Here is a 24,927-nt window from a genome sequence, read left to right as displayed (position 1 = left end):
GCGCGGCTCCAAGGTCGCATCCCCCCCCACCCCCAGCGTGCCCTGGCGCCCCCGCCCTTGGACTCATTTCCTCGAGACGTGCCGCTGTTTACCAACAGCGGGCTGCCACGAAAACGGCTCTTTTCTTTCATCTCCGGACGGGGTTGCCCTACAGTTTCCCGCAGGGATCGGCGAGGGGCCGGGCAGCCAGCCCAGTGAAAAGCGACCTCAGCCCCAGCGACTGGGGCTAGAGCACGGGTGCTGAGTCCCGGAGCCGCAGCTGGAGGGGCTCCCAGGGAACAGCCTTTTACCGGGAGGACGCCAAGTCCAGAAGGGGAAGAGCCCTGTCCAAGGTCACCCGGCTGGCAGAGCGCACCTGCCGTGTGCGCCGCCTCGGGTCCTGCTCCGGGCCGGGAGGAGTCTGGCGCGCCGAGTGGAAATCCCCGCACGCCCTGGCCGCCCGCGCCTCCGGCTCCTCTGCCCCTGTGGACACATTGCTTCGGGCCCGCAGGAGCGCCTCCGGAGCACCGGGGGTGAAGTGGCCCGCGGGCAACCCGCAACGCGCGGGCTCTCGCCCCAACGAAGGCCGCCCCACCCTCCGGGGGCCACGGGCCCCGCCCCTCGCTCAGCGATCCCGCCCCCGGGGCTGCAGGCTGGCTCCGCCCCTCGCGCCACAGTCGCAGTCCCGCCCCACCTCACCGGGCCCCGGCCGGGCGCGCCCCCAGCGCGCCCCCAGCGCGCCCCCGGCGCCAGCGCTTGTGCGCCAGCGCGTGTGCCCCTCCTCCGCCCTCCCGGGGCTGGGCCGCGCGCGCCGGCTCTGGGCGGGGCCCCGTCGTGGCGGCGGGACTCCTCCCCCTGCGGCTCCTCCTCCTCCTCCTCGGTCCCAGCGCCTTCCCGGCCTCCCGGCCTCCCTGACCTCCCCCTCCGGCGCTCTCGCGCTCACTGCGCTCCTCCGGCGCCTCTCCGCCCGCGCTCCCAGCCATGGTGGTCTGGCGCTCGGCTTTCCTCATCTGCCTCGCTTTCTCCTTGGCCTCTCTGGTCCAAAGAGGTAAGGCGGGCGGGGGGCGCGCGGGGACCCCGCCCTGTGGGCCGCAGGGCGGGAGCTCGGCGCCCCGCGGCCCCGTGCTGCGCATGAGCGGCCCGGCCCCCGCCTCGCGGGCCTGCGGCGGAGGCTGCGGGCAGGTGGGCGGGGCTGTGCGGGGCAATGGGGGTGCGAACCCCGGGCCCGCGGGGACTCTGTCTGACCTTGCCGCGATCCGTGTGGTCGGAGATGGGGGACCGAGCTAGAAACAGCGGAGTAAAAATCCCATTTAAAATCCTGCACAAGGTGTCACCACTGGTGACAACAGATGTCCCCAGGAGATTGCCATTGGGAAAACCTTGAAGAGAGCGCACTCATTCCCTTGAGCGGGGCCTCTCAAAATGTGTTTCGAGGCCACCTACCGCAGAAGCACCTGGGGAGCTTCCTGGGCGCATTCTTACCCCCTTTTTTCAGGATCTCTGCGGGGACGGGATGGTGGGGGGCAGCGATCTGCTGTAAGTCTGACCAGCTCCCCAGGTGCTTCTGGTGCCCGGGGTGGGGGGGAGCATGGGCGACTTTTGCCAAAGAGGTGGAGAGAGAAATGCTGTTGAATCAAGGGAGCAAGTTTCCTAAACCCTCAGTACTCAGACTGTGGTCCAGGGCCTTCATAGGCATCACCCGAGACTTGTTGGGAGTGCCGCATCTCAGACCCCGCCCCAGCCCGACTGAGTCAGATTCTGCATTTTAACCAGATCTCCCGGTAATTCGCAGGCACATTTAAGTTTGAGAAGCATCTTAGGATAAATGCAGTGCATGGTTAAAAATAGGCCCTCCGACGTGTACAGACAGAATCTTCTTACACTTATTTATATCCCGTCTCCACATCAGAAAGAGGTTTGAGGAAAACACTGCAGTTGAACACAGAGTTATGCTCTGAGCTCCCTGACGAGGAAGGCAAATTCAGCTAGTGAAAAACATGAGCTCAGCAAAAACAAAACTTTGTCCTCGTGTTGAGTTCTAGTGAGATATATGTTACTTATGGGGAACACTGGAAAACAGTAGGCAGTCTCAGGCAGTTTTGCAAAAGATGTGGAAATGTTTCTCATGTGGGCAGCCCTTCTGGACTTGCTACAAGAAGAGCCATTCAGTATTCTGCAAAGGTGTCAGGCTCTGTTCCAGACACAGATGATGCAGCAGCGAACAAGACTAAGACTGTCTCTTTATGGACCTAATGTCCGGGTGTGGGGGGGCGGGTAGAAGACAAACAAGAATGTCACAATCTCCGTAATACGTTGTCAGTGCCATGAAGGAAAATAAAACAAGTTACAGGGCTGTTGTATTTTCCGTTTCATTTTGCTTCTTGGGGGTTAACATTTTAATTTTGTTATGAGGCATTTGTGGGAAAAAGTCTGGTCACTTGATTGGCTCACGTTGAAAGTGGAAGTGCAGAAAAGTTAGAAAAATGATATTCCCTTCAAGGATACCTTCTGGAAGTCTTCACCATGGTATGCACATTGAGAAGGGGAGGAAGGGAAATCAGCAGGTCTCTGATTTTTGCCATCACAGGTTATACTACGTGCTTTAGGAGGTGGCAGAGGAAATTGAACCAGTGTAACCATTTTACAGATGAAATGGAGGCCCAGGGAAGAGGGAGGTAACTTGCCTCAGGTGGCAGAGCTACGATTTGACCCCAGGCTTGTCTGATTGCACAGTCCTGCTTCGAAGCACCTGGAGGCCGCGCACCTGCCTTGGGAATGTTCTCTGAACCTTGCTTGGTTTGCTTGGCCCTATTATGTGCAACAACAAAGGCGTCTTGAGGGGACCAGGAGTGTGCGAGGCACCTCACAAAGCTTGGTGGTTATAGTTGCCTCAACAGTTTCGCTGGTTAGGTATTAGCGCGGGGACCCTGGTCACATAGCTTGGAAGAGATTGAGCCAGGATCCCACCCGGATAAGACTACTACTTAGTGATCTTCTTCTTCTTCTTTTTTTTTTTTAACTTAGTGATCTTCTTGATTGTAATTCAGAGAACTGAGCCGGAGGAAGCTTTTGCTTCAAGGTGGGGAACTTGCTTTGTGGCTCTTTTGTGCAAAACAACATGACAAATTTGGGCTTTGAATTGCTGCTGCTCTGGGAGTCTGGACAGTTGCAGTTTGAGAGCTGCCTCTCTTGGAGCCTCACAGTGGTGGAGTGGGTGGGCCTGTGCAAGAGCCATTTTATACCTGGTCCCAGTCCTCAGTAGTGACCTGTGACCGAGAAAGACCAGCAGCCCTCAGCACACAGAACTCGAAGCATGATTCATGAAATCCCCTCAGGCTCTGGCAAGTTGAGACAGGCTTCAGGCTTCCAGGAGTTTAAAAGCGTGGTTACCAAGTCATCCCTGTTCTAATTTGGGAGGGCTTTTTAGTCCAGTGTGTATTTTACTAGTTCTGAAAAAATCCTCTGAGGACAAGTATGGTGCCTGTATTCACCTACAGAAATAGGAAGCTGATCTCTTGTGCAGTGAGGAGAGGAGTCACCAGTGGTGCCGGTGGGCAGTAATGATAATAAAATTTCCATTTCCGGAGTGCCTTGCATGCACCGGGCCTTCAGTGCGCCACCCACATGGACCCCTCATAACCACCCGGAAGGGTTGGCACCCTGACCATCTCCTTTTCTCATGTCCTTTATGGGCACTCACATATGACCTTGAATAGTAACTTGGTGGTGGGGCGCCTGGGTGGTTCAGTTGGTTGAGAATCCAGCTCTTGATTTCGGCTCAGGTTGTGATCTCAGGGTTGTGAGATGGGGCCCCGCGTTGGGTCCCACACTTAGTGTGGCATCATCTTGGGATTCTCTCCCCTTCTGTCCCTTCCCCAAGCTTGTGCGTGTATGTGCGCATGCTCTCTCCCTGAAATAAATAAATAAAATCTTAAAAAAAAAAGTAACTTGGTGGTAACCCATTTCTCAGATGAAAAATGAGCAGCCCAGCAAGCTTTAGGACTTGAACTCAGGGTTCACAAATGTAGATGCTTCCAGGGATGGGGCAGGTCACAGACACGTGGAAAGTAGCCGAGAATAAGGGTGACGAATGTGTGGGCAAGCCACTGGCTGCTGAGTACCTGCTCCCTTAAAGAGAAGGAGCCCAGCTGACGGAGGGAGAGTGCAGGCTTTGGAGCAAGCTTGGCCATCGCTACTAGGAGTGAGTCATTTAATTGCTGTGTGCTTCAGTGTCCTCATTTGTATAATGGGGATAACCACAACATCCACTTCATGGGGTTGTTTGGAGGACTGAATACAGATGGATGCCCCGGTGACCTCTGTTAGTAATTATTATTCACGTTACCTAAAACATTCCAAGCCATGTTTTAAAATTTAAAAATACACAGTGCAGACCTAGAAAATAATATGTGAAGTGAAAGAAGCCAGACACAAAAGCCCACATATTATCCCATTTATATGAAATGTCCAGAGTCGGCAAATCCACAGGGACAAAACGGTAGATGAGTGAGTGGTCACCAGAGGCTGGGGGTTGGGGGTGGGGAACTGAGGAACAAGGAGGGATTGATGAATGAGTGCAGTTTCCTTTTGGGGTGATGAAAATGTTCTGGAACTAGTTAGAGGTGATGGTTGCACAAGCTTGTGAATGTCCTAAGAACCATTCAGTTGTAGGGTGCGCTGTATGGTGCATGACTTATACCTCCATTTAGTAAAAATTCGCTGTAGTTCGAGCAAAACAAATGAGAGTCGGGGCAGCCTGTGGTCCTTGGGTTGGGGTTGGTTGGGAGGGGAGAGAGGAGAGCAGAGTGGGCGCCACGTGCCGGGCGCGCTGAGAGGCGAGGCTGGGATCCCGGCAGAAGCCCCGCGGGGGGCCTACTCTGGATACTGGGTATGAGCCAGCCAGGCCACAGGGGCGCGTACAGGCTTGGCCCAGAGCTGCGTCACCCCCGAGTGTGTACAGGGCAGTCATTGCCCTGGACTGACAGGGTCTGGGGACAGTTGGCCTTTTAGTGTCACATGTTTTGATTGGTTTTCGGTCCCTTCCTTGCTGTCACAGGTCACATCCCCACCCCCTCTGTCATTTTGGACATGTTTATTTAACCCCTCCCCCCAACAATGCCCTGAGAGCCAGCCTCTGGCCTCTGCAGGGACTGAGGAAGAGGCTGAAGCTATTTCCAGTAGAGATGGGGATCCAGTAGATCCCTCTCTCTCCAACAGAGAGAGGAGGCCTTTTGGCTGCTCAGAGGGGCTTGTGGCGAAGAGCTGGTTTGGGTTCTGGTGAGTTCAGGAAAGAGACCTTCCAGGTGCACTGAGTTTCTAGGCTCTTCCACCACCTGGTGTTGGTGCTTTTCCTGCTGTGTGTCCAGCCCTCCTCTTCGCCCTTGGCATGTAATCCTCTGCTGATCTCCGTGTGCTTGGAGAGGCTTGGCCGCAGGGGGTCCTGTCTCCCAGCCCAGGCTCTGCTCTGCCTGAGTCTTGCTCGTAAGTCCCCTGATCAGTCAGCCTTGGTTTGCCTCTGAAAGCTTAAAGTCATCCTAAATGTGTCCTAACCAAAACGTGTGGGAACTGCGTGGACGAAAGTAGGTGTTCCAGACGGAGAGGCGGAGCCGTGCTAGGCTCCCACGGAGGGCCATGCCCTCATCTCTGGCACTGGTGGCTGTCAGGTTCCGAGTAAGGGAGAGTTGTGGTAGCTCATCAGCGGCGTTTGAATGAGATTCCCCTGGGTTATCGTGGCCAGCTGAAAGACAGGGATCCTTTAAATAGGGAAGAAAGAGGCAAAGGCGCTAGAGCGAGTCAGCGAAGAGCGACGTGATAGAAGATTTGACCCAAAGATGGAGGGGCTAGGAGCCAAGAGATGGACACACACCCTTGAGAAGCCGGAAAGGGGGGTGGACTCTCCTGAGAGCTTCCAGAAGGAACACAGTCCTGCTGACACCTTGCTTGTAGCCCAGTGACACCTGTGTTGGACTTCTGACCTCCAGAACTAGAAGATTAAAAAAAAAAAAGTGTGTTTTAAATCTGTTGAAATTTGTTGTAGCAGCAACAGCAACCAATAGAAAAACGAAGGGGTAGCTACTAGCCTGCTCTTCATCCATTGAAAAAACTAGCTTGTGATGTTTCCTTATATCGTTTTGATTTGCAGCCTTAAATCAATCCCCACTGTGATCTGAGGGATTGCGGGGGTGTTCTGGATGTGCCAGTGGGTGCTAAGAATCCCCTCCAAGGGCCTGGGGGGACAACTACATTCCTTAGGCTCGGGTTTGGTGTTTTAAAAACTGCTTCATGAGGCAACCGGAGCGGGGGCTGCCGTGCCCACTGCCCAGAAGCCTTTTCCGTCTCCCTACGCCCTCTCCAGTCCTGAGGGCTGCTTGAAGCGGAGTGCGGTCTGGGCCTCCAGGACAGACCCAGGGTTTCTGATCTGGCTGGGCCACTGGGCCATGCCTGCCCCTTTGCTGAAGAGGAGGGAGCCGCCAGCTCTCCTTTCTCACCGCCCCTGCCAGCCCGGGCTTCCGCTAATTGTGCCGTTCCCCCACTCCCGGGGCAGGTGGAGAAAGAGTACCGGAGCGGAACGGGTGCTCTTGGACCGCGCCAGCTCCGGCCAGTTTTGAGCTCCGTTTTGCAGAACCCTCTGACTCCTTAGGAGCAGCTTTAAAACCAACCAAAATACTTGGAGAACTCTGGTTGATTTCCTTTTTTTTTTTTTTTTAAAGATTTTATTTGTTTATTTGACAAACCTGAGATCACAAGTAGGCAGAGAGGTGGGAGCGGTGGGGGTGTGTGTGGGGGACATTCAAGCTCCCTGCTGAGCAGAGAGCCCCATGTGGGGATCCTTCCCAGGACCCTGGGATCATGACCTGAGCCGAGCGCAGAGGCTTGAACCCACTGAGCCACCCAGGCGCCCCTGTGGTTGATTTCTGCCGAGAGCGGTGCCCCTGCTCAGTGAACATCTGTTTAAAGGAGAGGCTAGTTGACATCTCGCTGGCAGTGCCAGGTGGTTCATTTGGGATTACTTGCCAAATTAGAGACGATCCCCTCAGCAGGAAATACTGTTGCAGTGTGGAATTCAGTACCACCAAAATAGTGCCCAGGCATGGGCTCATTTTGACATTCTTCTTTTCATTTTTATTGCTGCTTCAGCTAGCCTGGGATGACGGAATAAACACAGAGCCTGCATTCCAGTGTGGCCCCACCGTTTGCTGGCGACATTTGCCTCATCTGCACCAGGAGGCTGCTGATCTCTGCTTTTGTTGGCCCCGCAGAATTGTGGGGAGTAGCTAAGTCATTGCGAATGCAAACAGGTGGTGTGTGGTCAAGGTATTAGGAAAGTTAGGTTCCCCAGACAGGCCGAGAAGGATAAGAGGCTGCCTGCCTAAGGGGGTTCTATAAGAATTCATGAATTCATGAGCTGGGCCCAGCATCCGAATGAGCAGAAACAGCTCTAATTTAGGGGCTCTTTATAGCCCTTTGGCTGCCTACAGAGTTCTGGCTGTTTGACAGGAGCAATCGCTTTTTTAGTTTTCATCATTCATTCATTTGGCTCCGCACGCCAGCTTGAAATGTAAGAATCCAAAGCAGTGCCTAAAAACAAACAAACAGAAACCACGTTTTAATCTTCTATTCATCACCTACAGTATAGCACGTGGGCTTGTAGTTTGGGGCTCCCGTTCATTTTTTCCCAACACTTTGCTTCCCACCCCTCCCCTGAACGTGCCCCTGGCCAGGGTCAGCAGTGGGTTCCTGTTGCTAAACCTGAGGGACACCTGCCACCCTCTGATCACCCCTCCCCCCTGAAGCACTTGTCCCCTATCTGAGGGTTTGTCCCCTCTCTGAGCTCCGGGCCTGGGGGAACGCCTCCGATGGCATCCTTGATGGACTTTTTTATTGCTTTTTTTTTTTTTTAAGATTTTTATTTATTTATTTGACAGATCACAAGTAGGCAGAGAGGCAGCCAGAGAGAGAGAGGAGGAAGCAGGCTCCCCGCCGAGCAGAGAGCCCGATTTGGGGCTGGATCCCAGGACCCTGGGATCATGACCTGAGCTGAAGGCAGAGGCTTGAACCCACTGAGCCACCCACGCGCCCCCTTGGTGGACTTTTTAACCTATACTTGCTTCCCAGATGCTTTTACCAGCTTCGTGGCTTGAAATTAAATTCCGTCTGTGTGCTTGTGATTCTTCGGTTTCTATCCCCAGCTGTGATAGCTCTTGGCCTCCAGGCACATTCAGCATCTCTGAGGTGGCCGGTGCACTGCTAGTGGTTAGGTTACTGAAGTCCTTCCAGATCAGGTCACGCCACCCAGCAATGGAATCCTGGCCCTTCCCCTAGTATCCCCGGACCTCCCCATCCTTTCCCCAAATCTGGCAAGCATGGGGTTCATGCCCTGTGCAGCTGTGTTAAATTCTTTTGACTATTACTCCTGCTAATAGGCATCTCAGAAGGGCCCACGTGCATACGTGAACTTCTGCTCATCCCCTCCAGCCTTCTCCCACCTGAGTGACTGACTGGCAGCCCCATACTGCTGGTGGCTCTGGCCGCTCCTCCAGGGAGGAGAACCCCACGTCTGATCTGTCTGCAGACTAGGCTGTGATCACCCTCAGAGTGCTTCAGACTCCCACCTCTTCCCCCCTCTTCCCTGGCTCCCTCTCTTAGCTGGGCACCATTCCTCCTCTTGGGAGCCCTTGGCAGTGACGTCCCGAGTGGTGCTCTAGAGTCCACTCCTGCCCCCTACAGTTCAGTCTCCACCCCGCAGCCAGGTGACCTAGAAACCTGAGTCCTCTTGTCCCTCTGCCCAGAACCCTCTGATGGCTTTGAATTGTAATGAAAATAAAGTGCAGACCCTTACTATGGCCTCCAAGTCCCAACAGAGTGGGGCCTCCTTGTTCTCTGGCCTCAGCTCCCACCCCTGCCCAGGGCTGGCCTCTAGTGGGCCTCTAGGACTTCTCCCCAAGTAGGTGCATGTCCTCTCCCTCCCTGCCTCTCAGATGCCCCCACCTTAGGCTGTCCCTGGACCCCCCACCTGAACTGGGCAGAATACCCCTCTGTCCCCAGCCAGCTTGAGTTTGCTATTTTCTGCCTGCTGCCTTGCCCACTGTCTTGTCTCTGCCACTAGACTTTTGCTCCATGAGGAAAAGGACTTGGTTTTTGTCTGCTTTGTCACTAGTATCTAGAACGATCCCTGGCACAAGGACTGGGCAGGAAATGGATGGCTTGCACACAGCAACTGAACATGTAATTAAAGGGCTATTTGCAGAATCTGGGCCACATTAGGGGAGACCAACAAAGGGTGATGAAGCAACATGGGGAATGTTTTCCATCAGGGGCTTCAAGGCGGGGAGGGGATCCTGGCGTCCTGGGTAGTTAGGGCTGGAGGAGCTGGATAGGCTCAGACAGTAACCATGGCAAGTATTCCGCCAGCCCACCTCCAGTCCTTGCTTCTGCCTCCTGTGACTAAACCCGTGTGTCCTGAACTGTGTACGCAGGCGCTCTGGGGCACGGCCGTGAACTCGGGGTGATGCCGTGGATGGTTTTCAGTTTTGAGGCACACGCATCAGTGTGTGTCAGATCCCACACTAGCCACCACTTTAAATTGGTCGGAACTAAGTAAACAGAGCTGTTAGGTGTTTCTTTGGGTCTAGGGGTGCTGTGTTCTAGAAGACACAATTAGGAGATCGTCAGCCCCTTTCTCACCAGGCTGAAAGCTGTAAGCTCCTCGAAGGCAGGTGAGTGCCCCTACTGCCAGGTCCTGGCTCAGACGAGGCCTCCCTGGCACTCAGGTCAGGTTGGCTGCAGCGCACAGGGTCCCTTAATGTCTCGTGGCTTTTCCACATTGAGAATTGCAGGCCTGATCTCAGCTGATGGACACTTGGACCGTTTCTACTTTTTGACCATTGAGCTTCGTGTTCTTGTGAACACTGTGTTGAAGGCTTCAAACACCCGTTTTCGTTTCTGTGAGGTGTGTACCGAGTGCCTGGCCTTTTTTGACTCAGCCTGGGAAGTCCCGCGGTAACCCGTCTGCTGCATTCTGCAGGCTGTGCGTCACTTAAGGGTGGTCCAGGTTGAAGGTGAGAACATCTATCGCCCTTCTTGTTGGAAGGATGTCAGAGAATTTTTAGCTGTGATTTCAAACTGTCACACGAATCCCCTGGGATTGCAAGGTCCCAGATGAAATGCTGCCTCCTCTGCCTTCTAGTTCTTTAGGGAATCCTGAATCCTGAATCCTGAATCCTGAATCCTGAATCCTGGTTGATAGCTCTGAGTCTGCCTCTTCATTCCCCCTGCTGTCATGTCCTTGGCTCTCAAGGTGTTTCCCCGGGGATGGGGATGGATGTCCAGGCTTGACTGGGCCTTCTTGGCACAGGCTTTCCCCACGGGAGGGGGAGCACAGCACCCAGCCTGCAGCTTCCCGGGAAGTGCTTGCAGAGTGGGACATTCAAGGGCTTTGGATGATTTCATTAAGGTAGGGCAGCCCGGGGCATTTGCTGTGCTCCGCCCCCCACCGCTATTTTTCTTCTCTTTCTTTTAAAAATATTTTATTCATCTGAGACAGATACAGAGAGGGACGGAGAGCATGAGCAGGGGGAGAGGCAGAGGGAGAAGCAGTTTCCCTGCTGAGCTGGGATTTCAACGTGGGGCTCGAGCCCAGGACCCCGAGACCCTGACCTGAGCTGAAGGCAGATGCTTCACCAAGTTAGACACCCCAGCGCCGCTGCCCTGCCGCGGGGGGATGCACGCTTTCTGTCCGGGCGGAGGCGCTGTTGATGTTTCCATGGGCTCGCGCAGGCTATTTAAACAGCATCCCTGGCTTCTAACCACCCCTCCCCCCAAATCTTGCCAACCCAGAATGATTCCAGACATTGCCCAATGTCCCCAGTGGACAGAACTGTCCCGGATTGAGACCCACTGCCCTAGAGACTGACATATTCTTTGTAATTCCACCCTCTGTTCCTAGTGCTCCTCACGAGTCCCTGAAGTTTTCTGTTCTCGTGCTGTTGCTTCCGGATAGACGTGTTGGAGGAGATCCGCCCACAGCCAGTCTGTGGTTGGCCTCAGCTGGAGCTGACTCTAGGCTCTTCGGTGACCTTGAGCTCATCCTAGTTACATCAGATCTGTCCCTAGTTGCCTTAGGGAGTTGCCGTCTGCCCGGATTTGCACAGATGGCTTAGCCCGGCCGGTGCATTGCTCCTCACTAGTCGCGCTTTTAGATGGGGGCCTTGTCTTTTTAAATACATCTTCGGATTTTCTGAGAACCAGTGAGGAAAAAAGAGAAAAATGAGCCAAAGACTTGACCCGGCCAGTCATAAAAGAGGAAATCAAAAAGGACAACAAACATGAAAAGATGTTTAACCTCATTAGTCACCAGAGAGCTGCGAATCAGACTATGGTAAGATAAAATTGCATGCCCTCCGGTAGGCTAAAAATGATAAGTCTGACAACACCAGGTGCTTACATGGTCATGGGAGTCATGTGTGTTCTTCATGGTAAACTTGGGAAGTGCAGGGAAGTGTGGAGCAAATGCTGCCTCCAGAGCCCAGGGCTGGGCAGTGTTCCCATATTGGAATGTGGTATTTCAGTAGTATTTGTTCTGCAGAAATACCTATGGCACATTATTGGCATTGAACTGTGTACATAGCTTTTACCTTTATTGGGAAATGGAGATACAGAGAAGTGAGGTCTCTAACACGCCTAAAGTGAAAATCTCTGTTCTCACCAAGCAGATTGAGAAACAGAATGTGGACAATACTCTGTGTGCCCACTCTTGATCCCAGTCCCCTCTCCCCGACAGAGGTGACCACCAGCCTGATTTTTGTGCAGACATTTTATACTTCCACCACCTATGTATGTGGCCCTAAATAATACAGCTTAGTTTGGCCTGTCTTTTAACCTCACAGAAACGGAATCACACTGTGTGTAGGCTTTTGTGTTTCACCTCTTTCCACCCACACTGCTAATGATGTGTGTGTGTGTGTGTGTGTGTGTGTGTGTAGTTCTTTCGTGTCACTTTCTGCCGTGAGCGTTCTTACGCAGATGGGCAAAAGTGTCTCTGGAAAGTGACTTCCCAGACTCTGGTCTGGGGACCCTTGGAGACGTTTTCAGGGGGTTCCACGAGGTCTGTTTTCATAACAACACTTAAGATGTGAATTGCCTTCTGCACCCTCCTTTTCTCATGAGCGTACACTGGCATTTTCCAGAGCTGATGTGACATGCGGTATCAGTGCTCTGAGGGCTAATGGGATGTGTTTGTGTTGTCCTGTGTTTTAAAGTTTCTCAGCTTTAATTTCGAATATCCTAAATATCAATGGATATAAGCCACGTACGCATGAGATCTTTGAGATTCTCGAGTTGTTAGTGTATACACTCTTAGAGCCACATGTGTGGCCTTTGTGCCTCTTTATGGCCAAGTAGGATTCCTCAGTGTGTGCGTAGCATTTTGTTCAACCGTTCGTCAGTTACAGACGTTTGGGTTTCCGCTTGTCTCCTACGAATACTGCAATAACCATTCACGTACGTGTTTTGTGTGCACTTAAGTTTTCAGTTCTCTTGGGTGGAATTGTGAGGCCATATTGTAACACTGTTGGACTGTTTAAGCAACTGGCAGGCTGTTTTTCAAAGGCGCCATATCATTTTACATTCCCACCAGTGGTCTGTGTGGGTTCTGGTCCCCCATATTCTTGCCAACACTTTTATTTCATTGTGTTTCTTTCTTTCCTTTTACTTTTCTTTTTTTTGGGGGAGGGTTGCTAAGAAAAAGCCTTCTAATGAGTGTGTGGTCGTGTTTCATTGTGGTTTTGGTTTGCATTTCCCTAATTACAATGAAGTTGAGCATCCTTTAATGTGCTTGTTGGATCATGTCCTTGAGTGAAAGTCCAGCGCAAAGGGTGCTAAACTGGGCACCAGGAGGCCCAGAGCTCAGCCTGACCCTACCCCAGCTCACAGTGAGGGCTTCACGTTTCCTTCCTTGCTTCTGTCTCCTCGTCTGAGAACCTGCTCAAGATTGCGTTCGTCCTGCTCCAGCTCTGCCCCCAGCTGATAGATCCCCTTTCTCCTGCTCTTCCTCCTCCTCTCCCTTGATTTCTCAAACTGGAATGGGGCTTATGCTGTCAGCCCCAACAGTCTACCAAAAGGTTTCACTAAGGCCACCAGGGTAAATTCATTTTTTAAAGTTGACTATCGAGGGCATCTGGGTGGCTCAGTCAGTTAAGCAACTGCCCAGCTCAGATCATGATCCCGGAGTCCAGGGATCGAGTCCCACTTCAGGCTCCCAGCTCCTCGGGCAGTCTGCTTCTCCCTCTGACCTTCTCCCCTCTCATGCTCGCTCGCTCTCTCTCTCTCTCTCAAATAATTTAAAAAAAATCTTTAAAGTTGACTATCGAAATAGCAGGTCCCAAACCATTGATGCCGGTGGCCCATCTCGGGGCGTGGAAAGAGAAGGAAGAGCGTGAGTCTTCTCCTTACTGTAGGTTTCCTCGGGAATATGCATACAGGGCACCGCTTGAATCAGTTGGGCGGAGAGCAGCCAATGCAAGGAGGGGGGCATAGAACAGATCAGTGAAAATGGGTGGTGTGAAATGTCTAGACTAGTGACACCCAGTCCGGGGGCCCCAGACTGGATTGACTCTGGGGACGACCATGGTCTGTAGACAGCAGTGATGCAGCTGGGTCATTCATGTACTGCAATTTAAAATGTATTTAGATGTTGTTCTGATTTAAACATAGGATAAATTTTGGAATCTGATAGAGCAGGTCTTTCTTTTTTTTAATTAACTTATAATGTATTATTTGCCCCAGGGGTACAGGAGAGCAGGTCTTTCTTAAATGACTTGTTTCCCCATGTGTTCCATCCATACATACTAGTAAAATACACTGTAGGGTCAACTTTTCCAATTAAAAAAAAGCCCATTGGGATTTCCATTGGAATCGCATTGGCTTTTGAAGAGCCAGGTTTTTTTTTCTTTTTTGTTTAACAGTATTGAATTTTCCCATCCAAACACAGGGCTTTCCTCTCTAGTTCTTTGTTCTGTGTGGTTTTTTGTTTGTTTGTTTGCTTTTACTTTCTTTGTGTTTGTAATTCACATTTCCTGTTACTTATTCCCAAGTACTTTACAGCATATACTCTTGTTGTAAATGGTCTCTCTTTTCCCATTGAGTTTCCTAAGTGATGGTGGTTGTCATCTGACAAAGCTGATTTTTGATTATTTTCATTACCAGCAAGCTTCCCAAACCCTCTTTTAATTTAATTTAGGTTTTCTCTTGTTGACTAATTTTTGAAAATTCATATGGGTTTAGAATAATATTCTTTTAGTCCAATTGAATATAAGGTCCATAAAGACAGGATTTGGCGGGGGGGGTGGGTGGGTGGTGTCTGTTTTGTTGACTGTTGTATTCCCAGGACCTAGAACAGTGTGGGGCACATAAAAGGTGTTTATAATATTTCTCAAACGAATGAGAGAGGGTCCATGAATAAAGGCAGGCTCTTGCCTCCATGAACAAGAGCTGTAAAAGCTTTGATCATTTTCTTAAACGTGCAAGTCCCCTCTTAGGGGAAGAGAGGCCAGATTCATCTCTCCCTTCTTCATGCCTGTGTTGGGTACCAGAAGACATCGGGGCAGCACCTCTACATGGACCTGAGGGGCAAAGTGTGGGATCCGAGTTGTCCTTCTCCCAGAGAGGTGACACAGAGGCATTCTGAAAAGCACAGAAATGTCAACAGCAGCTTTCTTTGTATTTCCCAAACACGGGCGTCACTCGCTGTCCTTTGAGTGAGCAGGTGAACAAACCGGGGAGTACTACTCAGCAATGAAAGGGAACAAAGCACTGACGCACCACGCCCTGGCGGACTCTCAGAGCCGGGACACTGCGCAAAAGAGCACCTACTGTGTTATTGCCGTTCTGCAACATTCCCAAATGTCGTTCTAGAGACGGAGAACAAATCAGTGGTTAGGGGCAGGTGAGAAGGGAGAGGGAAGGTGAGAGAAAGGTGGGTCGGGTTCCAGAAGGGCAGCATGAGGGCGCTGTTGTGGCCGTCGAACTGTCGTCTATCTTGACCATGGTGATGGTCCACGCAAAGGTACACCTATGAGAACACTGTATGGAATTAATAAATCCACCCGTTGAGAGCAAATGAAGACAGGAAAACCGGAATGAGATGAGTGGATTGTGTGAATGTCGACATCCCGAGTGTGACTGGGCCATAATTTTGTGTAATATGACTTTGGGGAGAAAGGCAAAGTGTACACGGGCTCTCTTTGTATTCTTTCGTGTAACTCTATGTGAATCTATAATTATCTCAAAAATTACAATTAAATGTAATGCTTTTTAGGAGCGACATATTTGCTCAGGAACCCTTCTGGAGACATCTACTTAATAACGCAAAACAGTCAAGCAAGAGGTGGTTCACAATGATTCGGAAAATGGGAGGGCAAGAAAGGGAGGAGTTGGCAGTACGCCCTTTCAACAGGTCTCAGGCCCCCAGGTCCTCCACCTCTGCTCACCTTTCCGAACCCAGCTCCCCTGCCACCCTTCCCTGACGCCCGCCAGGCAGTGTGAGTGACCTCCTTTGTGGACGTCTTTGCCTTCAGTGTTTGGTGAGTAAGTCCTCCTGTGCTAACTTTCTGGTTAACTTTCACTGACGGATTTTACTTTATAGGAAAGCTCCGTAGGTCATTGGGAAAATACGATTAAGCAAGACGCAGCAACCCCTGGAAGTACACTCTGTTCATGTTTGGCCCGTCAGGCTTGGGCCCTGGTTAGAGGCCAGATGTATTTATAGTGAGCAAGACCTCTACCCTCTCCCTCCTCTTCACGCCCTGGTGCTTGCTTGCTTCTCGCTCTTTCTCCCTCCCCATATTACGCAGGCCAGCGGTGGATAGAAGACCAGGCGCCTGGACTCCGGTCCAGTTCCCCGTGGTGTCTGAGTAGAATCACTGTCACACCGGCTTTGCCGGGAACATGTCATCTTGAAATGCAGTTTCACATTTTATGGCTTTAAAAAAAAAGGGGGGGAGCTACGATTCATGTCTTGTAAAATTCACCCCTTTCAAGCGTACAGTTCAGTGGCATGTGGGACACACACAGAGTTTTGTCTAGTTGCATGACTTTTGCATCACCCCAGATGCAGAGGGGAGGCCAGGAGCCATCGTTTGGCCCGCCACGGCCCCCCCTCCCCGGCCCCTGGCCACCACTAAGCAGCTCTGCGTGTCTAGGCACGTACCTCTTCTGGGTTAGAATTCTGGCCTTTTGTGTCTGGCTGCTTTCACTTAGCGTAAGGTTTACCAGGCTCTTACAGGCTGTAGCGTGGCTCAGGCTTTTGTTCCTTTTTGTGGCCAGATAATATTCCATCGCACGGATATTATTCCATTCCCAATAGAGTCCTTCTCTGCGAGGACACCGCTTGTGGTCGCCTTGGCTGCCGATATTCCCCCAGGGCCGAGACCAGAGCGGGGCACCGTGTCATGCTCATCGATAACTATTTCTTGGATGAATGAAAGGAAGTTGCTGGTTTCCCCCTAGTGTCTGGTGATTGTTGGTGTCTGCTCAGTGGAGACTCAGCTGAGATTCCTCTCCCCGGGGCTGGGAGGTGGACCGCAGGCCAGGTTGGGAGCAGGCACAGTGTAGAGAGTGAAGGGCCACGCGCGCGGGCTGTGGGTGGTCAGCGAGTCGGCCAGCCGGCGAGCAGGCTGGGGCGGCCCGGGTCCCCGGTCCGCTTGGGCTGCAAGCTCCTCCTCACCGACTCGCTGCCTTTCTTTACAGGGGAGATGTCCCCCTTCTCTGCGGTGAGGGAGTGGGTGTGCGGAGGCCACCGAGGGGAGTAGCCAGCAGGCCCCTCCCCCTTCCTTTTCTCACTGTCCTCCTCTCGCCCTGACTTGAAGGGGGGCGGTGGGGCTTCCACCCAGCTTCTACCTCTCCTTCTGGGGAGCTGACGTCCTCTTGAGCTTGGGTCCTTCCAGCCACAGGCTTTGTATGCCTTTCCAGGTCTGCTTGTCCAGGTCTTCTTTTCTGTTCTTCAGTAGTGTTTGGTTTCTTTCCTTCCTGTATAGTTCCTAAGTGTCTCTCTTTTGGAGGTGCAGCTGACACACACGAACATGCTCCAGTATTCAGATTTTCACTTACACCTCAGTAAAAGAAATCCTTAAGAATCTTACTAAAACCAAGTACGCAAAAAGTTTTAAACTTCTCTTTTATTGAGGTGTAGGTTACATACAGTGAATGCTCAGTCATCTTACATCCCCTCCCAGCCCCGCAGCCCCACACCAAGCAACAGTTGATCTGATCTGATTTTTATGCCTTCGGTTGGTTTTGTCTCTTCTAGAAATCATAGAAATGGCACCATACAATATTTACTCTTTTGTGTCTGATTTTTTTTCCCCACACAGCATAATGTTTTCAGGGTTGTAGAATGTATCTGCAATTCCTTTTCCTTGCTGAGTGTCCCTGTTTTGGGACATTTGGTTTCCTAGTTTTGCACTATTACAAATCAAGCTATAAGAACATCTAGAACATCTGTGTATAAGGCTTTTCTTTTGAAAGTGATTTTTTAAAATTAAGGTGTATTTAAAATTAAGGCTTTTTGTGGACTGTTTTCACTTTTCTTGAATGAGGCCCTTGAAGTGGAACTGCAGACTCCTAGGATATGAACATGTTTAACTTCTTAAGAAACTGCCAGAGGTTTCTAAAGTGGTTGCACCATCTCCCTTCCCACCATCTCCAATATTTGCTGGTATTCAGATGCTCCAGTTTTGATTTATCTGTTCTAATGCTCATTCTTTGGATTGGTACTCTCTTCTCCATGCCTTCCGGCTCCCTGTGCTTTTCTGAATGTAGTGTCTTGTGTGTTCCTTTTTTGACACTTCCCAGGGCTTTCAAGAGACCAGGGACGTAAATGTGCTTGGTCCACCATGTGAATGAGAAGTCAGGGCAGATTCTTAGTGTTTTGAGCAGTCTCTAGTGTGGCCTGTTAATCTTGAAGCTCTCTGTTAAAACAAACAAACAAACAAACATAAGGACAGAATGGTTCTCCTGGCTTTTTGTTGTCCTCTTTTCTGCATTTGTTTTCAAAGTAGCAAAGAACATAAATGATGATTTCTGTTTCCTCCAAGCCTTCTGATAAAGGAATATTAACCTTTCAGCCTAAACTTTACTGCACATTCAAGAATAACTTCCGAGGAAATGGAACTATTGACATTTTACATGATTTCAAATGTTAAAGATCATTTTATGGATAGGATTGAATGGAAAAACCTGTGCGAGATGAAGGGTGGAGGTGGGGGGTGGGTGGGATCATTTCCCTCCGCCCCCAGCCTGCATATCGGATGTGTGTGACTGGTACTGTCCCTTTCCTTGGGAGTATGTGCGGGCACGGTCCTGCTTGTCCCATCTTCAGGGGGAAATAATTGCTTGATGCTTTTTCTTATCTCCTGGAGCAATACAGGCTCTCCACAGAAGGCCAGGGACTCTAAGGCTGGTAAGAAAAGGGTCAAGTGGCGTGAGGCCGTGGCTCTGGCTGTCACAGCCCCTACGAGAGGGCTGTGGGGGGGGTGCTTTTTGGTGACAAGAACATCCATTGTGACGAGGCATTCAGACAGGCTTCATAAACAAAGCCCGTAGTTTTGGGGTTTGACCTATTGCCCAGGTAGTCTTTTCAGGACTAGAGTATGATACATTTGCCTGGTACTAAGCTGCTAGGAGGCAAAAGCTAGAAGGCATTGCTGCTTTTTTGTTTCCTCCTCTGAAAGTGTGGTTCAAAACGTCTGTACTCTGTGTAATTCGTCAGCCTGTCTGTGGTGGTCTCTTGGTCTATTAGGGATGTCTTGTAGAAACATGAACGTGCTTTCAGGAAGGAATATTCCAGCCTGGGAGGGAAGCACACACAGCCAGCCTGGGTTGTAGGTCTGCTGACTTGAAACATCTCCTTTCAGTTGAATTTCTCCTAGTCAGAGAAGCTGGGGTGGGGGTGGGGAGAGTGGGGAAGAAACCTAATTATGCAAATTTTGATCTTAAAGCTTTATTCGTATGTTTCCTGGCAGGCTGTTCTTTAATCTCAAGAGCAAGATTGCTCAGAATTACCATATATTCCAGTTAATTGCATTAAAATTATAGCAAAGGTTGTTTTTGCTATAATCAAGAATGATTTTGATTAATACTTACGAAATCAAATGCCTCCCCAGCGGTGGGAATGAGAACAACCTTCTCCTCCTTCCCCTCCCCCTTTTCCAAAGGCCAAAGATGCAAACATATTTAAAAGGGTTTTCTTTTTTAAATCTACTTGCCTCTATGGATAGTCATTTTTAAAGAAAATTTCTCAAAGAGGGAGGCTGATTATTTTCCTCGGTCTTTAATGTGAAGGTTATAAAGGAGTTTGTTCTTGAGGAAAGCAAAGAGGAGATCCGAGCAGAGGTCTTGGCTTGCGACACTGGAAGGGGTCTCTTCTGTTTGATCAGTAGAAGATTCTTCGGGAAGATCCAGAGGAAGCCTGGTGGAGGTGACAGGACCTCACACGTCGAGAAGACATTAGAATTACAGTCAGATAGACGAAAACAAAATGACAGTTAGCTGTGAAGGAAGGTATGTACAGGGTGCTTAGTGAAAGGCCCAAGGTGTGATGGAGAAGTAGGGGGGACTCTGGGATTCGGGTTGTCAGCACCGTCAGAGCCATGAGGAAACTGAGTCTCGGGACTAGTGGCCTGGAGCCGCGAGTTGGGAGGGGTTGGGGGGGATCCTCAACCTGAGGTGACAGCCAGGCCGTGGGCCTGGACCATGTCACCAGGGGAGTGCAGCCAGGACGGAGGGGGAAAGCCGAGAGGGGAGAGGGAAGCAGGCGGGGAGGGGAAGTGGCGTGCTTTCAGGCCGAGGAGGAGATGAGCCGGTCGGGAGCCAGCTAGGGGGTGGCCGGCCAGAGCGGTGGGAGGAGAATCTGAGGACAAAGAAGCTGAGGTGGAACAGCGCACCGAGCAGGGAACAGCGCACCGAGCAGGGAGCCGTGTCTTGTGCTCCAGCTCCCGTTCCTGACAGTGGTTCCAGGGAGCCTGCAGCAGGCGGTGGTGGGAGGCGAGGCCAGCCTAAGGAAGGGGGGTCTAGAGTCCCTGCTCCCGCCTGGGAGGGGACGGGCGGACAGGGCAGTAGCGGAGGGCCAGGAGGGCTGGGGGGACCCGTGCATCTCCCATGCCGTGGCGAGGGAGCCGGCGGCGGCCGAGGTTGGAGGAGGCGAACGTGACCGGATCGAGTGCCCCAGACACATCCACGTCTACACCCAGGATCTCCGTTCGCCTTCCCCGGCGCCTCAGCAGGTGCAGTAGGAGCCTCACAAAAAAGGAGCCGGAGGTTCTGGGAGAGGCGGCACTGGGCTTTGAGTGCACTTGGCCCCGAAGGTCCGAGGCTGGAGGGGGTGGGGCAGTCCTCCTTTCCTGCAGACGGGAAGTGCAGTTTTCAGATCCGCTCCTGTTCCTCGGTTGGGCCGCCTCCCCCTTCCCCACCGGGCGGCTGTGGCAGCTGTGGCAGCTGTGAGATGAACCACTCCTCGGAGGTCAGGTCCGTCACCAGGCTGAGAAAAGTGCCGGGCTGAGCCCTGGGACCGGGTGGTCACACTTGGGGGTGCGTGGTGGTTCCGTGGCTACTTCTGGGGACCTCTGCGTCCAAGACCATTTTGCTCGAGAGATGGAGCCCTAGACTAGCGAGTGGTCTGCCTGTTCTGTCCGCCCCCCAGCCCAAACCGTGACCGCTAGCTGCTACGTCTGGGTCTGGTTTCCTGGCCATGACCTGATGCCTACAGGGAAGCCCTTCCCTGGTGCTGCTCCAGTCCATTCCAGGGGAACTCTGTGAGTGAGCTAGAACCTTCCAGATCCTCTCCTCACATCTTGCACTTTCACTCTCTTGCCTGTCCTCAAATCCCCTTTGTCCCTGTACCCTGTTGATTGTACCTCAGCAGCCGCCTCTGTGCTCCCAGCTTTGTTGCCGCAGCTCCCCGACGCGATCATATTCTTTTGCTTTGAAATGGGTTCACGGGCCACGTGATTTAAAGTATCCAGGAGGGTCCTTTTTGTTTGTTTGTTGGTGCTTTTCACAGTGTTGTGTAACTGTCACCGCTATCAAATTCCAGAATATTTTGTCACCCCAAACAAAAGCCTGGGCTGAAGAAGCCGTCAACCCCCAAGTCTTCCCTCTCCCTAGCCCCCGGAAACCCCTCCTCTTTCTGTCTCTGCCGGCTTGCTTGTTCTGGATAGTTCATAAAAATGGCGCCATATAACACACGGACTTCAGAGTTTGGCCTCTTTCCTCTAGCATGATGTTTTCAAGGTCCTTCCGTGTGGTAGAACGTGTCAGTCTTTTATTCCTTTTCATGGCTGAATAATATTCCATCACGTGGAATGAAACCGCATTTGGTTTACCTCTTTATCTGTTGGATGGGTCTCTTAAAATATTGACATAAATGTCCTTATGCTCCGTATCCGTGTTCCTCTCAGTCATGTGTCTTGAGGATCTTTCCGAGGAGATCTCTGTCAATCCTCTAATCCTCTAGCGTCCATAGCCGCACTACCACCGCGCCTGACCGGATGGAGGCATCTCTCTGCTGGCAGTTACCCGGGCTCTCTCTGGTTCTCCCGTGCAGCAGTGTGGGTCTCCCTGTGCACCTGTGGGAGGTGGAGGTTGAGGAGGGCTTGCAGGGTGGCAGGATTCAGGTTTCACATTTGAATGGGTACCGCCTTTCAGATGTGCACCTCCTCTCTCTGGCAGCAGTGAGCTGAGGCCCTGCGAGGACTGTATTTCTCCTGCAGTTGATGTTACTAGTAAGCGCTCTTAGTTTCTTGTTCCTGTATGTTTCTCCTGTTCCAGTGCAGCTTCTTGAGGGCAGGGCAGGGTTGCCCCCTCTGAGCAAAATGAGAGCAGCTCATCACCAGAACCAAGGCTGGAGATGGGGCCAGGAGTCCAGGTGGATGACCGGTATAGTGGAGGCAGAGTCTCAGATGTATGCAAGAGCTCAGACCTTGCTTGACACAAACAAAAGAACATTTCAAGGAGGTTCCTTTGGTGGTTTGTAGGCTGGATAGAAGCCCATTCAAGGATTGTAGACTTCCCTCCTTGCAATGGGAGAAACAGACTCTTGCTTCTGGAAGCTTCCTCAGGGACCCAGGAAGAGGTATAGGGACCATCAGGGGCCACATCAGGGCAGAAACTTTCAGCTGATCATCCCAGAGAGGCTCCTGCATTTGCCTTGACCCCAGGAGAACCTGTGGCAGAGTAGAGAATCTGGCAGATTACACCAAAGAATATCCTAGAAGTCCAACTGTCTATTGAATCTGGTGTGTGTAACTCAGATTTAGTTATTTTCTGCCATGAGACTTTAGCAGATGTGCTTCCACGGGCTCTGGTCAAAGGAATGGAGTCTCCATAAGAAGCCACCTAAGTCCTTGAGCTCTCGTCATCTTAAATTCAGGCGGAGAAGTAGGAGCATGTGTTTGTCACAATGAGCCAACTTTGATACGTTATTATTTACAGCCCAAACTTTATCCATATCTTCAGAAAGCATGTACCTCCCAGTCGCCTTCACCCATTTTGCCCATCCACTCACGTCCATCATTTTAGGCTTGTTTCTCGTTTCTATTTCCTTCTGTCCCCTAGCCCTGCTTTCCCTTCCCCTCATTAAGCATTGCATTTGGTGTGTGTCATTAAATTATGCACCTGTGCCCTTTGGTTTCTTATTGTTTGCATTCAGTACCATGTTTTCCAGGTCTTTCTTGTTGCTACATTGTTTCCAGCGGCCCGAAGGTATGACGGTTTCTGTCACCTTGTCCCTCAATGCTCTGCCCATTGAGGACTCCCACCCCACAGCCAGCGAGCAGCGAGCATCCTGCTCCGTGTGCCCAAGGGCTCTGTGCCAGGCCCTCTGTGGGCTGTGTGCCCAGGAGTGGGGCCGTGGGTCACGGGGTGCACGCATGCAGTCACCCAAGTTCTGCGGGGTTGTTTGACGATGGCTGCGCTGGTTCATGCTCCCACCGGCAGGGCCCATGGGTGTCTGTGCGCCCACCTCCTTTCCGAATCTTGGTTTTATTTATTGTACGAAGGTTTGCTCTCACCGTAGCTATCAGCTGGCGTCTCCTTGTGCTGAGCAGCAAGCTCTGGTGCCGCACGTAGTACCTTGTGTGTGCACGTGCCGCGTGATCCCGCGGCTGTGGAGGGATGCCGTGTTATGGTTGCTTGTCCTTGGTTACGGTTGCTTGTCCTTGGTCCCCCACCCTTCTCCTTCCCAAACTGCATTCTTCCCACTTCTGGAACCTTCTGTTAAGCTCACTATTCATAGGAAGCATTCTGGATTAACCCTACCTGCTCTACTCCTAACTCTTGATGATTCTAGAATGCTCTGGCGACTTGTGCCTCCATTGTTTTCCTAAGGGTTAGGGAGCACACGTCGCTGCTGTAACAAAGTAGCACAAGCTGGATTACTTAGAACAACAAAAATGTATTTTCTCATGATTCTGGAGGTCCGAAGTGAACGTGTGAGCAGGGCCACACCCCCTTGCTGCCTCTTAGGGTCCGGGTAGCATCCTTGCCTCTTCCTAGCTCCTGAAGGGGGCCGGCACTGCTTCAGTGTCTGCCTCTGTCCTCTTATGGAGGTCTTCCCTGGGTCCACATTTCTCTCTTAAGAACACTAGTCTTCGGTTTCGGGGCCACTCTCCTCCGGTGCGACGTCATTTTAATCTGACTGCATTCACAGGTTCTGAGGCTGTGAAATTTTGAGATGTGCTATTCAACCTAGGATAGCGCTGTGGGCAGGTACAAGTATACCAACGGTCACCTGAAGAATGTTCCTGTCCCCACGCTGAGGCTGCTTCAGGTGTAAGAGACCCGGTGCTTCAGGGTCCTCATTGAATTCTCACATCTTGGCTTGATGCCTTTGATTTTGGGCCTGGGTCTTTCCATTGGAAAATTCGAGTGTCAGCAGCCGGCCTTTACATAAGGATTGTGCTAATTTGCAAGATGAGCAAATGGAGTACCTACTGCGTCGAGCTGGTCCCCACCGGATGAAGCCCCTCTCTGTGGTTTGGGCCAGAGTCACCAGAAGATGTTTTTTCCCAGGTAAGTAAAAGTCTCCCGTAGCCGGACCGCCATCATTTGTCACCTTGCCTTGCGCTAGTGCCCTTGCGAGTACGATAATTGGGGGAGAGCCGCACAGATGACAGGACCATGGTGTGACGTTCACAAATGCCAGCTTGTAGCAAAGACCTAGTGATGGACTGGGTGTGAATTATGGGCCATAATTAAGGCTTTTGTCAGTCATATTACCCAATTAGAACACACATAATTGTAAGTAAGACCTTTTTTTTTTTTAAAAGAATAATTGCTTCTCGAAAGTGTGATATTACAGGACTAGCTGAGTAAGATCTGGAACGATTTGCAAGTGAATGCTGCAAACGTGTTAAGAACAAAGGTGGACACTTGGCTTCCTTCAGATATGTTCTCTGATACTCTGGAGGCCAAAAATCTGACAAGGGTCTTGCTGGGCTAAAATCAACGTGTCAGCAGGGCTTTGTTCCATCTGTTTCCTTGACTTTTCCAGGGTCTGTAAGTCCCCTGCATTCCTTAGCTCATGGCCTCCTTCCTGCCATCACATTGACTCTGACCCTGCCTTGTCCCTTTTTTACTTATAGGGACCCTTGTGATTACCTTGGGCCCCCAGGGTAGTCCAGGATGATCTCCTCATCTCCATACCCTTGATTTAATCGCACGTGCCATGTCCCTTTCGCCACATGGGGCAGAATTCCCTTAAGACTTATTCATAGGTTCCAGGGTTTAGGAGGTGGACATTCTTGAGGGATTCGGCCTACTGCAGGGGCTATCATAGGGTTGTCATTTACTTTTGATTTTTTGAAGATTTTTCAGTAATCTCTCCACCCAACTTCGGGCTCAAACTCACAACCCTGAGATCAGGAGTTGCGTGTTCTACCTACGAGCCAGTCAGGTGCC

The 24,927-nt window shown here is 51.4% G+C and overlaps 1 protein-coding gene across 3 annotated transcripts in view; it reads left to right on the top strand.

Moving 5' to 3' along the window:
- The first annotated feature begins 858 nt into the window (after positions 1-858).
- CD99L2 (CD99 molecule like 2) overlaps positions 859-24,927 on the top strand; it is an 80,552-nt gene continuing 56,483 nt past the window's right edge. For all 3 annotated transcript variants that reach the window (XM_044236093.1, XM_044236092.1, XM_044236091.1), the window contains exon 1: positions 859-1,027. In XM_044236093.1, coding sequence (XP_044092028.1) covers positions 961-1,027 — 67 coding nt within the window. In that variant the 5' untranslated portion in view covers positions 859-960. The remainder of the gene's footprint in view (positions 1,028-24,927) is intronic.

The sequence above is a fragment of the Neovison vison genome, chromosome X (assembly GCF_020171115.1).
Source record: "Neovison vison isolate M4711 chromosome X, ASM_NN_V1, whole genome shotgun sequence".
Classification (NCBI taxonomy): Eukaryota; Metazoa; Chordata; class Mammalia; order Carnivora; family Mustelidae; genus Neogale; species Neogale vison.
This window is presented reverse-complemented; position numbering and strand designations above follow the sequence as displayed.